This window comes from Polypterus senegalus, chromosome 12 (assembly GCF_016835505.1).
Source record: "Polypterus senegalus isolate Bchr_013 chromosome 12, ASM1683550v1, whole genome shotgun sequence".
Lineage (NCBI taxonomy): Eukaryota > Metazoa > Chordata > Cladistia > Polypteriformes > Polypteridae > Polypterus > Polypterus senegalus.
In genome coordinates this window covers 157822836-157837844 of record NC_053165.1, presented here as the reverse complement: position 1 = coordinate 157837844, position 15009 = coordinate 157822836, and the positions used below count along the sequence as shown (strand labels likewise).

The window sequence follows — 15009 nt, the reverse complement described above, 5'->3', positions numbered from 1 at the left end:
GCAAAAATAAAACCAGCAGTAGAATTGCACCTGTTTTGTTCTTCCAGTTTGGCTAATAACTCCAGCTCATCCGGACTGAGGTTCTCGGAGTCTGCTGGAGAGCAAGTGGGAACAGACAAATTGGCATCATGGGAGGAAGAGTCAGGGCTGAGAAGTGGACTGCCGATGGAAAGAGGGTCCACATCATGGTTAGAATTGGGAGTGCAGGGTTCCACAATCTCTAAAACGGGACTCTCAGCCATCTCCAGCTCCATCTCTGGGGTCGACGTGTTTGTTAGAGGATGCGACGGAGGGGCCTGCCAACCGGAATCTCTTCACACCGCCTCACCTGCAACAAAACAAAGAAAGTGTACGGAGTCACATGAAAAATCACACAAAACGAGTAACTTACAAATAGTGTGAAAGTGATCAAAGGATAAAGCTGATGGTTTATGGGTCATTATCATCATCACACGTGCAAAACACAGAGAAATGTTTACGTGCAGGTGCTGATCAGCATAAAGAACATGCCACTTACTGGTGAAGCGTGTCATCTGTTATGGATGGATGGATAAATAGATAAGGCACTATATGACAGATAGATAGATAGATATGAAAGGTTCTATATAATAGCAGTCTCTTTGTGATTACTGAGCCCACCAGTGTGTTCTTTCTTCTTCATGATATCCCAGGCAGTTGATTTCGGTCATCCTAAGGTATAGATAGATAGATAGATAGATAGATAGATAGATAGATAGATAGATAGATAGATAGATAGATAGATAGATAGATAGATAGATAGATAGATAGATAGATAGATAGATAGATAGATAGATAGATAGATAGATAGATAGATAGATAGATAGATAGATAGATAGATAGATAGATAGATAGATAATTCACATACTCCAGCAGCAGCATACTGATAAAAAGTAGTAAAAAGTGTCCAGGGAACGAATCCACATAAAAAAGTGGTAGGAGTGATCAGTGAAATAGAGAAAAATAAAGACAAAGGTAGAAAGATAAAGTCATACACGGAGCTGCTGGAAAGGCTGCTACTCGCGGAGATGCGCATCAAAAAATTGGTCCCCTTCTACTTCTGTATTTTTTTCCTTCTTCTTATTCTGTCATATCTCTATATATAAAATCCAATGTCTGTCTGTCTGTCTGCTTTTCATGAGAGAACTAGATTTAGATTTAAAAGATTTAGATTTTTTTTTTTTTTTTTTTAATTAATTTTACTGCAATCCATACAAAGCAATCAAGTTTTTACAAAAAGAAAAATTGAGATAAGAACAGATCGATCCCCACCCCTGAGAGAGAGAGAGCAAGCAAAGCCGCGTTAAAGTTTAAGGCTTGTAAACATACCTAAATAAATAAATTATCTGTGCTTTATGAACTTATTTTAAAATATTACTGATTAGATCCTGCCATGTTTTGAAAAAAGTCTGTACGGATCCTCTAACTGATGGTAACTTAGATTTTTTCCAATTTCAAATTATATAACACATCGGTTTCCCACTGACTTAAAAGAGGAGAGTTTGGGTTCTTCCAGTTTATCAGAATGAGTCTGCGTGCCAAGAGTGTAGTGAATGCCATCACAATTTGTTTCTCTTTCTCCACTTTAAGCCCCTCTGGAAGAACCTCAAACACAGCCTGCGCCACCTCCACCTACTCAAAGCTTCATGATGCTCCAACAATGATGGACGGATTAAAAGGCAGAAGTCTACGTGTCCATCATCATCATCAAGCCCTTCCATGAGAACCCTAAATCCAAAGAGGACTGTTTCATTTATGTTAGGTAGAATGTCCACAGAGGACTGGGTGGTCTCACGGTCTGGAATCCCTGCAGATTTTATTTTTTTCTCCAGCCGTCTGGAGTTTTTTTGTTTTTCTGTCCCCCCTGGCCATTGAACCTTACTCTTATTCGATGTTAATTAATGTTGATTTATTTTTTATAATTATGTCTTTCATTTTTCTATTCTTTAATATGTAAAGCACTTTGAGCTACTGTTTGTATGAAAATGTGCTATAGAAATAAATGTTGTTGTTGTTGTTGTAGCTGTTAATGGGTTAGGAGGGATTGTGAGTCCAAGGCTGTCTGAAAGGTAATTAAAAATGTTTGTCCAGAATAATGTTCATTTGGTGCAGGCCCAGAACATGTGACCCAGTGAGGCAGGAGCTTGATTGTAGCGTTCGCAGGTTGGCTCTCGCCCTGGAAACATTTTGGAGAGTTTTAGTCGAGACAGATGTGCTCGATATATCATTTTGAGTTGTATAATTGTATGCTTTGCGCATATGGAGCTCGAGTGAATTCTCTGCATTGCTACTTTCCACTCCTTTTCTGATATATTTATTGAGAGATCTTTTTCCCAGTGTCCTCTTGGATCTTTGAAAGGAAGGGATTGTAAAATGATTTTATATATTGTAGAGATGGAGTCTAAGTCCTTGAGATTGAGCAATATTTTTTCCAGGGATCTTTTTTTTATATATATACATAATTTGCTTGAACATTCTGGTTGATTTTGTGACTTCTCTCATCGCGCTCAGTATCACAGTTCGCTTGCGGTAGCAATTTATTTGCGTGAGTCCGATAGTGATGCAGCGGGCCGGGGCCCTCGTCACTCACACGCTACCCTCAGGGTACGCTCCTTACCTCCACTTAAGCTAGGGAATGAGAGAACTACTTAATGGATTTAGATTGGGTTTTCATCTAGAATTTGCTTGAACATTCCGGTTGATTTTGTGACCTCTCTCATTGTGCTGAGTATCATAGTTTGCTTGCGGTAGCGATTTATTTGCGTGAATCTGAGAGAGAGAGAAATGCAGCGGGCCGAGGGGAGGGGGGCGGTGCCCGCTGCCCGCCTCAGGGTGTGTACCTTACCTCCGCTTAGCTAGTGAACGAGAGAACAACTTAACAGATTCAGATCGTTTTTTTTTTTTCTAGAATTTGCTTGAACATTCCAGTTCATTTTGTGACTTCTCTCATCACACTAAGAATCATAGTTTGCTTGCAGGAGCGATATATTCACGCTAATCCGAGAGAGAGACTGCAGGCCGAGGGGAGCGGGAAGTGTGACGTCAGGAGTAGGGAGCTGAGCAATGACCTCTGTCACTGTTCTGTTTCAATTCTGTGCAGACGGAGCCGCGGTGGACGGTTAGTATCTATATATAAAATCCAAGGTCTGCCTGTATGTCTGTCTGCTTTTCACGAGAGAACTACTTAACGTATTTAGATTGGGTTTTTTTGTAGAATTTGCAACTTCTCTCATCGCGTTAAGAATCATAGTTCGCTTGCAGGAGAGATATATTCACGCTAATCCGAGACGTGATGAAAGGAGTAGGGAGCCGGGCAGGGCCCTCCGCACTGTCCTTTTCACTAATACGCGGGTGGAGCCGCAGGGCACGGCTAGTTTACAATAAATTATTTTAAAGAAATGCCCCACACAAAAAATATTTATGATAGACCACTGGTTTACAAACAGCTCAGTTTTTATGAAAATGCACAAAGTTTAATGTCTTAATGTTTCATGAAATCAAGGTATAGATGATATAAACAATAGCAAATAAAAAAAAAAAAATAAAGTCAAGGAATCATGAAGTATACAAAATTTGATTCCAATTTTGGATTCATCGAAGTAGCCTGCACCTTGTGCCGATATAACAGCCAAACTGTGGCGACCCTTTTGATTCAGAATGGCAGTCACTCTGAGCAAATCACCAACTCAGCCCCAGATCATCACACTTCGTCCTCCATGATTGGCAGTTGGTGTCACACGCTGAAGGACCGCCCTGTCACCAACTCGACGGCGTACAAACACCCTGTGTGATGAGCTGAAGATTTCAAATTTGGATTCATCGCTCCATAAGACTTTGTTCAGTCAGCAGTAGTACACAGCTGGTATTTCAAGGCCCTGTTTTGTCCTTTAAGGAATGGCTTTCTTCACAGTAGAAGCTGAGCCTTGCTTTTTGTCGACCTGCACTGTTAAGCTGCTGTGCTGTGAGGCGCCCACGATCACGCAAGCTGGTGACCTTCAGAAACCTGTCTTCTGATTGGCTTGTGAATTTGGCGCCATCCATCAGATAAGGCCGTGACTCTCTGTGGTCATTAAAGATCCCCGGGCGTCCTTCATAAAGAGTATGGTGCATCCTGATGTCCTGGCTAAATTGACGTCCATGGCCTAGTCATTCTGGTCTCCTAATCATCCTCCGTCTTCAATTATCCCTCACCCCTTCACCACCTTACAGCTAATGTGTGGCGAGTGCACTGGCACAAAAATGGCTGCCGTCGCATTATCCAGGTGGGCGCTAGACATTAGTGGTGGTTGAAGTGGCTTCCTATTAACGGAAGGACTTTGAGTAGTGAGAAAAGCAATATATAAATGTAACAAATTATTATTATTATTATTATTAACAAAGATGGCTGTTGGACATTTCAATATACTGCCTTAAATGTGTCTCATTTGAAGCATGCTAGTTACTGAGCTAAAATAGAAAAATAAAACCAACTTCAAGCTGGGCTGAATTTATCACTGGAAATGTTCACCATTAAGAGTACAGTGGGTATCAGGAGGAGGAGGAGGAGGAGGAGACGGGTAGGAGCTGGAGACTTAGAAGAAAGAAAAAGAAGAAAGAAGAAGGAGAAGAAGCAAAAGGAGAAGGAGAAGAAGAAGAAGCAGAAGCAGAAGAAGAAGGAGAAGGAGAAGAAGGAGAAGGAGAAGAAGCAGAAGGAGAAGGAGAAGAAGCAGAAGGAGAAGGAGAAGCAGAAGAAGCAGAAGGAGAAGGAGAAGGAGAAGAAGCAGAAGGAGAAGAAGAGGAAGAAGGAGAAGGAGAAGCAGAAGAAGAAGCAGCAAAATCCAATCCAGGTTAATAAGCATTTGATGCCATTTAACCAGAGAGAGAAAGAAAATCAATCCCTCTAATAAGGCTAATGTACCTCAGATACAAGAGCCTAACAATAAATAATTGGCTACTTAAAACAGCTGATGCTAATAAATCACAGGAGTTGAAATGAACTTGCGGGCGACTGCAATCCCTAAGACAGATGGAAGGCAAAGTGTAGCCTGCTCATTCAAATTACACTAGTACTAAGGTGTCCAGTGGACTAAATATGAACAGTTTTCTTTTTATCACATATTTTAAAACTTTCTTTTATTCATTCATTTTCTAAACTTACATAATTCATATTTCTGTTTGCCAGCATCGGGTTGGGTGGCGGCAGGGCCTTTGAGGGGATTACTTACCCATGATCAAGGCATCAAGCCATCGTAACATTCGCTCACCTACACATTCACAACAACCCGATTTAGGGGTGCCAGTTAACATTAAAGCAGGGCTCTGGGGTCGGTACACAAAACCTTGGACTCTGACTCCTCAATTTGTAATTTAAGCCAATATACGGTACCGGTCAAAAGTTTGAGGTCACCCAGAAATGTTCATATTTTTGACAGAAATCCATATTTTCTTTTCATTAAAATACCATTAAATGAATCAAAAAATATAGCCAAGACATTACTGGTGTGTATAGCATCTGCTGTTACCACTTGAAATGACTGATTACTTTCTCATATATGAAGTCTATGGAAAGGATTGTAATTTTCTAAAGAATGGACCTCGAGGGTTTGATGAATCTCACTGTTATACACCTCCCTGAGTCCAAAACTTCCATTTTTATTTTCTCGTATACAAAGTCGAAAGTATTGGAATCATCCAAAGATTCAATGTCGAGATTTTGGTAAACTTCAACGTCTTAGTCCTCCCTCTCTTTCTCGTATACAAAGTATAGGGAAAGTATTGGAATTGTCCAAAAAGTCAATTTCGAGATTTTGATGAATCTCAACGTTTTAGACCTCCCGGAGTCAGAAAATACCATTTTTGGAATTACAGGTATGTCTGTGTGTCTGTCTGTATGTATGATATGATAACTTGAGTACGCTTTCACTTCGGTCAACCAAATTTTACATACAGGTATTAGGTACAAAACGTAGATTTCTAGCAACTTTTGGGCTATTTCCACTAACCGAAAGTGATATTTTTATTTTATTCATGAGTCCGATTTATTCAACTTTACTTTTATAGTAATTGTTCAATATATCATTAATTTGATTTGTTGCTGATGGTTCTTTAATGTACATAATATACAAATATAATCCTTTTTTTGTAGTTTACTCTTCAAATATCCATCCCCATATCTGAGTATCTGAGAAAGTCGAGGGGGGACCACTCCCCATTTTTTTATGTTCATTTATTATTCTCGTTTTCAGCAGCAGTTCCTTCAGGGTCTTAATGGTCATCCTTCATTAGTCTTGTGTTAATGCTAATTGGTTATTAGAGAAGCCTTTCTAACCACATTAGCACGACTGAAATCCGTTATCCTGTCCACTTGTATTACAAGGTACGGGCACTCCTGAAGTTCAGTTCTGGGTTCAAAAATGGCCAATGAAACAGCTTTCTCAAGAAACATGTCACCCTATTGACAATCATCAAGGCTAATTTTTCGGACCTTAACCTGGTAAAGTTTGGGGTTATATTATTTATTACAGAAGTTACAAATATTGAATAACAAAACAAATATCGAATAACATTAAACAAAAGACAAAACTTAACAAAATTAAAAAAAGAGGTTACATTTTTATCCAAAGGCCAGAAGAGTAAATAATTTATTTGAATTAGTATGGGTGAATTTAGACATTTTAATACATTATATTACAATTCACATTTTTACCGACTCCGACTGCCACAGCCATGCTTAAAAGACACATATTTGAAAAATGGAAGGAAACCAAAGATTATTAAAACAACAGTCAGAGGGCGAGCTTTGAGTTACAGAGCCACGAAGCTGGAGAATGATATGCCTGCTTATATAAGAGATGCCCCTTCAGTGTCAGCATTTAAATGCCAGCTGAAGACTCTCTGTTTTAGTCTGGCATACCCTGACTAGAGCTGCTGGTAAGCGGTACATAAGGCATCTTTGTTTCTTCGCCATTAGTATAAAAATATAAGTAACACAACACCATCGCTAACTCCCCTCTACTCTTTTTCTCTTTTCAGTATCTTGTGGTGGCATGTCGTGCCACTGCTCTCTTGCCAGGCTGTTATCATGCCCATGGAAATGAGACACTGGGAGCCTTGGAACCATCAGATTGGACAGCTCAGTATGGATACCCAGGAGGGGTTGGGCGGGGTCTCCAGGACTGTGACTGTGTCAGACATCGCCGGTTATAAGTGACTGTGGACCTCCCAGAGGTTTCTTTAATCCACAGACGATGCTGACTGGAGGTTTTGTTTTCTTATCCTCTGCGGTCAGCTGACCATATTTGAACAATTAATTAATGGATAGATATTGTTGGTTTTCATTCACGTTAATCTGTATGGAATTGTGTTTTTAGAATCTGCCTTTTTATGAATACTAATTCTGTACCTGGTAATTTGTAAAATTAAAATTTGCATTTTACCTGAGAGGGGCGGCACGGTGGTGCAGTGGGTAGCGCTGCTGCCTTGCAGTAAGGGTCCTCCCTGCGTGGAGTTTGCATGTTCTCCCCGTGTCTGCGTGGGTTTCCTCCCACAGTCCAAAGACATGCAGGTTTGGCGCATTGGCGATCCTAAATTGTCCCTAGTGTGTGCTTGGTGTGTGGTTGTGTGTGTGTGCGCCCTGCGGTGGGCTGGCACCCTGCCCGGGATTTGTTTCCTGCCTTGCTCCCTGTGTTGGCTGGGATTGACTCCAGCAGATCCCCGTGACCCTGTAGTTAGGATATAGCGGGTTGGATAATGGATGGATGGATGGATTTTACCCGAGAACTTGTCACAGCACTCTGCACCTTCACTCAGTAAAGAGCACAATACAAAAATCAAGTGAACTAAACTGAACTGAAAACAGACAGACACACGGACATTTGACATCATGCAAAGTCCACACAGACAGCGATCGAGCTGAGATGCCAACCCGGTCCCCTGGATCTGCGCGTGGCAACGTCACCAACTACTGCACGGCCATGCCAGGCTGCTCCAATTCCATTTATATTTCATTAAAATTCGCTGACTATGGAAAAGTGTGGTCAGAAAGTGGAATAAGAATATTTTATATGTATCTGTTCTACATGTGCCAAACCCAAAATGCAATGCTTTTGTTGACCCGTTGCAGAAACCTTTCAAAGAAAGGTTTCAATGGGAGTTTGAGGGTCAGCATCAGCTTGACAGGCAGCATTCTCAAAAGTATTCATGTTGTCTGTTTTGCTTTTTTTAGTTGCTGCCAAGGCCTAAAATTTCTCAGTGGAGTACAGTATATTAATTACTTTAACATTCACTCCATCGGCTCCTTTCATACATTCAACATATTATGAAAGACGCCCGGAACACGGACAAAGATGGACTCCGAAAGGTCCCCGGTTGTCTATCACAAAATCTATCTATGTAACTTACAGACAGACCCATAAAGAGAAACATGGCTAACAGTTAATTCTGCAATAAAAAAACTAAAAAAGTATACTATGCAGAAATATCTTTAAAGGACTAAATGTCCCAGATATATTTCTAACATACTGTAACTATCCGGGTGGGTGTGAGAGACAGGATCGGCAGGAGCCTCTTTATGTCGTTTGCCGGTGAATGTCAACAGTCCGTTTTCAGCTCCATTTGTGGTGACACGCACTCCCAGCTGCTTTGCTCCTCTGCTCACTCACACACACCACCCGAGTTCAGCTCACTCTGCTCACCCGGGGTTGGAAGTCACCAATGTGCATGGCTGTAGAGTCGGAAGCAGTTACAGGGATACCGGAGTGAGAGTTGGTAAAAATGTACCGACTGTCACTAAATGTCAATTTGTGTTAAAATGTCCAATTTCACGTACAATAATTCGATTTAAATTTTTCTCCAAAGACTCTTTGGAAAAACGTTAGCTTATTAAAAGTAGCTTGACGTGCACAACTACAGGACAAATAAGAAGTGATTTAATTATTTTCTTATATAATACGCTACCGTGGCTGTCCGTTTGTCTTTTAAATCACCTTTTGCTCACAAACCGTTTGAACTATTGACCTGTGTATATATATATATATATATATATATATATATATATATATATATATATATATATATATATATATATATATATATACACAGTGGGTACGGAAAGTATTCGGACCCCCTTCAATTTGTCACTCTTTGTTATATTGCAGCCATTTGCTAAAATCATTTAAATTAATTTTTTTCCTCATTAATGTACACACAGCACCCCATATTGACAGACAAAAAAAAGAATTTTTGAAATTGTTGCAGATTTATTAAAAAAGAAAAACTGAAATATCACATGGTCCTAAGTATTCAGACCCTTTGAACCCTCAGTATTTAGTAGAAGCCCCCTTTTGAGCTCATACAGCCAGGAGTCTTCTTGGAAAAGATGCAACAAGTTTTTCACACCTTGAATGAGAGAGAGAGAGATATGAAGTGCACCATATCATATATACAGTATCTATAGAGATAGATAGATAGATAGATAGATAGATAGATAGATAGATAGATAGATAGATAGATAGGAAAGGCACTATATAATAAATAGATAGATAGATAGATAGATAGATAGATAGATAGATAGATAGATAGATAGATAGATAGATAGATAGATAGATAGATAGATAGATAGACATGAAAGGCACTATATAACATAGATAGAGAGATAGATAGATAGGAAAGGCACTATATAATAGATAGATAGATAGATAGATAGATAGATAGATAGATAGATAGATAGATAGATAGATAGATAGATAGGCACTATATAATAGATAGATAGATAGATAGATAGATAGATAGATAGAGTGGCTACGGAAAGTATTCAGACCCCCTTCAATTTTTCACTCTGTTATATTGCAGCCATTTGCTAAAATCATTTAAATTAATTTTTTTCCTCATATCTCTCTCAATCATATGGTGCCTTTCCTCTCCATCTATCTATCATCTATCTATCCATCAATCTATCTATCTATCTATAATTAAAACATTTCTGAGGTGTTTTATGTTTTTCAAGTCAAAACCAGTTAAATGACAACCTTTCCTAGAATGCACCAGTCTTGCCCACTGGAGTCGTGTCACGTTACAACCCTTTCATTGCATATTTCAATATACAGCTACACAAAAGAAGCAATTCACTCCGTAAAAGACACTGGCTCAGTCAATACCATGAACTTCGAGGCTTCTGTGAAAGCGGGGCTAACTGTTCTCAGTTGAAACAAGTCGTTCAGTTTCAAAGATTATGAGCAGGGGGGAAAAAAAAAAAAAAGCATCAGCCGTACAAAAGGTCTCTATGAAAACGGTGCTGTCCTGCCACACTTTTCAACAGCGGCTCCTCTCCAATAATAAGCTACAGTGCTGACAACAATGCATATGCTGCCGCAACAAGGGTTAATGCCTACCCCATTGTCCTAAAATAAGGCTATCATTGTATCTGGCAATCCAGGCCACCCCGCCAAGGATGAGAGCTAGCAGTGTTCCCTAAGCTCGGAGGAACAAGCCCACCCTTATATGTGAGGGGACCCTCTGTGATTCTTAATTCATTATTACAACATAAACGGAGACTGTTTGCTTAACCACAAAAAAAAAAAAAAAAGAACTGGAAAAGGAAATGCAGACATTCTGCACGAAGTGATAAACATTTTCATTTTTATTTATATTTAAACAGAATGATATTTATATATTTGAAGCCACTCGTGCTGGTCTGCAGTGCGGTTTGACTATATTATTGTTTAATTTAAAGTCCATTATTTGGACGTAGTACCCCTTACCCCCTCACTTTCCCCACTGGCATCATTTCACACTTTGACACGCATCTAAGACCCACTTTTCTTTTTTTTTTCATTTCCCAGCTGTAACTATGGTGGGTGTCCATTGTAGGATGTGATGAAGGGAAGTCTTGTGAATTGAGATCAATCAGTTATTCACATAGGCCAGCCTTTCATTTGGAGGTACACGGGAGAGGATGGAACTCCCAGCTATGGTAAACGCTGTCTCTTCGAGACAATTCAGTAGAGAATTGCAGGACATTTGATGGAGTGAACAAACCCCAGGGTGGTGAAGGGGCCTTCTTTAGTACAGGTGGGCATCCCTAAAGTTAGAAGAGAACAGAATTACAGGGCAATTCAAAAAGATTCATCCCATTTCAGAGTGCCATGTTTTTACCACAGTGAGGCGCCTAGGAACCAATTGAAAGAGGGGGTCATAAAGTTTGTGACTGTCACCGAGAAGATGACATCCGTCAAGTCGGCGAGGAGATGGCGACGCCCTGAGCAGAAAGAATTTTGCGTTCTCCACTTCGATAAGAGTGAATCCGTCATATCTGTCCACTTCTGGCCCCCAAGATCACCAGAACTCATGCCATGTGACTTATTAAGGATTCTGTTTATGTGCCACCAGTCCCAACAACACTGGACGATCTCCGAAATGGCATTGAAAGAGCCGCGAGGACAGTGACATCTGACGTGTTCAATTCGAGTATGGGATGAATTTGACTGTCGCCTTGATGTTGTCCGTACAGCTGCAGGAGGTCATATTGAGCATTTGTAAAGTTACATCATAAACTTGATGCTCACCTAATTTATGATGGATAGTAATGAAAGGGAATCAATTACAGATAGATGTGAAAGGCACTATACAGGGTGACTCAAAAAAAATTCAAAGTGCCGTATTTTTATAACCGTGAGGCGCCTAGAAAACAATCACATACAGTAGCAATTGAAAGAGGGGCTCACAGAGTTTCTGACGGTCACCGGGCAGTTCATTGCTGGATTGGCTGTAAAGGAGCCCACGATTTGGCCCTCCACTTCTGGCCCCCAGGATCTCCAGCTCTCAGGCCGTGTGACATTTTTTTTTTTTCTTTCTCTTTATGTGCCACCACTCCCGACAGCACTGGATGATCTCTGAAATCGCACTGAAAGAGCCGCGAGTACAGCGACACCCGACGTGCTCAATACTGTATTAAGGATGACTTGTGTTCTGTTCTGTGTATTATACTGTAGGGGGTCACCCTTCTGACACCCACTGCATGCCCAACCTACCTGGAAAGGGGTCTCTCTTTGAACTGCCTGTCCTGAGGTTTCTTCCATTTCTTCCCCTAAAAGGTTTATTTTCTGGGAGTTTTTTCCTGGTCTTCTTAGAGACTCAAGGCTGGGGGGCTGTCAAGAGGCAGGGTATGTTAAAGCCCATTGCGGCCCTCCCTGTGTGATTTTGGGCTGTACAAAAAAATAAATTGTATTGTATTAACAGAGCAGTGTGCCACGCTCTATTGAAATATTATTACCCGATCCTTATTCTAGGAAATGTCCACTCCTTCTCCTGATAAACTGCAATATTGCGGGTGAACTCTTCGTTTTATACAAAAAAATCCTGAATCTTTAAAGAGGGTTTAAAAATAATGCACAACATGACAGTTAAAAAGCCAACAAGTTGACCTGATGTGCAGATAAAACACCAAAATTCTCCTGCCTCATTTTCTTTCACGTTGGCAGACCATGCCAGTTGGGTACTGTCTTAGATTCTTCAAAGTCGTCTGCACCTTCCAAACTTGTACAAATGGCCGGTGGCCATGAAATGATATCCATCGGTAGCCTCAGGGTGTACGCTGCAGCAGCACACTTCAGGAATTCATCGATTTACTCGTCAAAGACGGCACCATGTAAAGAGAAACCCCCTGGGGCAAACACTTGTGGACAAACGTCGCATCTTACACTCAAAACCCAAACAAGCTCTGACAGAAAGCCTCCAGACGAGTGGGGCTGTTTGTCAATCTCTCTGCATTTTCTGCTCGAGTGATCTTTACTGAAATGGCAACCTTATTACAGCATTCTGCGCCCAAGCTGCATTTTCTATTGACTGCTTGCTGCTGCCGTTTATTAGATTTCTGCTTTCTTTGTGTACTTTGCGAACCAGCAGCACCCACCATATTACCTACAGTCTTCAGATAAGGGCCACACTACCAGACGCCAGTGAAGGCTGGCATTCAAAAGAGACGGCTCTCCGCTTCTGTATTTCAGTTAACAGACATGAAGTATCCAGAACATGACCTTCCCCTTTTCTTGTGACCGCAAGCTAGAATTTTATTAAGTGGAATGAAATAGAAGAACCAAAAATGTACATTCTGCTGCTCTGATCATGCTGCTGTTGGGCTGAACTTGACCAAAGAAAAAGAAAAACGCAAAATCATTATCTGTAGAGCAAAAAGTGGCACGAATTTGCTCAAAATCAATACGCGTCTAGCATTTTACAAAGCTACTGTCTGTGGCAGGCTTCATTTGGATTGACTTGTCTTGTGCACAAAATAAAAGACTCAAAGTAAGAGTCCATTAAAAGTTTGTTGATCACAGCACTGGAGAGGGGTAATGCGTGGTGTGTTCATTGAGGTTGCAAATACAAATATCACGGTGTTCTGTGCATGGGACAATAAACTTGAACTTGAATGTTCTTATATATACAGACAGACATCACTCCCAATTTGGAAAAATCATGTCAGAGATTAACAAGATGCAGAAATCCTCTAAAAGCCTGAAATTGAACCCTGTAGTGAGAGAGATAGACTGAGAGATAAATAGCATTATCTGACAGACAGACAGATAGATATGAAAGGCACTATATGATAGATAGCTAGATAGATGTGAAAGGCACTTATATGATAGATATAAAAGGCATTGTATAAGTAGATAGATAGATAGACAGATAGATAGATAGATGTGAAAGGCACTATATGATAGATATAAAAGGCATTGTATAAGTATAGATAGATAGATAGATAGATAGATAGATAGATAGATAGATAGATAGATAGATAGATAGATAGATAGATAGGGCAGTTTAAGATAGATACAGTGCATCCAGAAAGTATTCCCAGCGCATCACTTTTTCCACATTTTGTTATGTTACAGCCTTATTCCAAAATGGATTCAATTCATTTTTTTCCTCAGAATTCTACACACAACACCCCATAATGACAACGTGAAAAAGTTTACTTGAGATTTTGCAAATTTATTAAAAATAAAAAAATTGAGAAAGCACATGTACATAAGTATTCACAGCCTTTGCCATGAAGCTCCAAATTGAGCTCAGGTGCATCCTGTTTCCCCTGATCATCCTTGAGATGTTTCTGCAGCTTCATTGGAGTCCACGTGTGGTAAATTCGGTAGATTGGACCTGATTTGGAAAGGCACACACCTGTCTATAGATAGATAGATAGATAGATAGATAGATAGATAGACTACAATCCCTCTTAACTGGCCTCGCATTAACCGGCTGACGGATTAACCTGCCTGTTCTTTATATTATGTGTATGCACTTCCTTCTTTCCTGGAGGGTGACAGGGCTCCTATGCTCAGAGTGATTTCCTTTTACATAACCCTTTATGAATTTTCCACGGTACCTTCTTCTCTCTGCCTGCCGGCTCCCCCGCTTCTCCCATCGGGCTTTGCAACAGGGGAGTTGCCCTACCTGCAGGTGTAGCTGCCTTCCATACTGGTCCGGTAGTCCTCCGATCCCTGGCTACGTCGGGGTCCATCCGGACCGAGACTTGTGTTCTCTCCCCAGCAGCCAGGGTGCTCACGCTGGGGCTAAACCAGCCTAAAGCCTCCACGACTGCCGCTGCCTTTCGACGGCCAGTCGTCTTCAATACCGGTCACTCCAGCTCCGTGATCGCTCAGCTGGAGCGACCGCTTTCTTCAGCCCCACCGAGTGTCGGCCAAACACTCCTCTGCAGGGGTTCACCTCCCAGCTGCCTGCCTTTGCTCCATTGAATCTTCTCTCTCTCTCTTGCTCTGCTCGTTGTCCTGCACCGGCTTTCCTCTACCTGCTTCCTTCTCCATTAACCTCCCATCCTTTCCTGTTCCTGTTCCTAGCCGTCCGCGCTTCTATTTATCACAGGGACGTGGATCAGATGTGGCAATTAGCCATTCCTGAGAACAATTACAGATGCAGACGACTCCTCACCTGTGCACTTAAGCAAGGATCGCCCGCATCATGAATTCCCCACACATACTCGCTAAGCTGCGAGTGCATGTA

The 15009-nt window shown here is 41.0% G+C and overlaps 1 protein-coding gene across 2 annotated transcripts in view; it reads right to left on the bottom strand.

Moving 5' to 3' along the window:
* evi5l (ecotropic viral integration site 5 like) overlaps positions 1-15009 on the bottom strand; it is a 217920-nt gene that overhangs the window by 157727 nt on the left and 45184 nt on the right. For both annotated transcript variants that reach the window (XM_039770457.1, XM_039770456.1), the window contains exon 2: positions 31-328. In XM_039770457.1, coding sequence (XP_039626391.1) covers positions 31-254 — 224 coding nt within the window. In that variant the 5' untranslated portion in view covers positions 255-328. The remainder of the gene's footprint in view (positions 1-30; positions 329-15009) is intronic.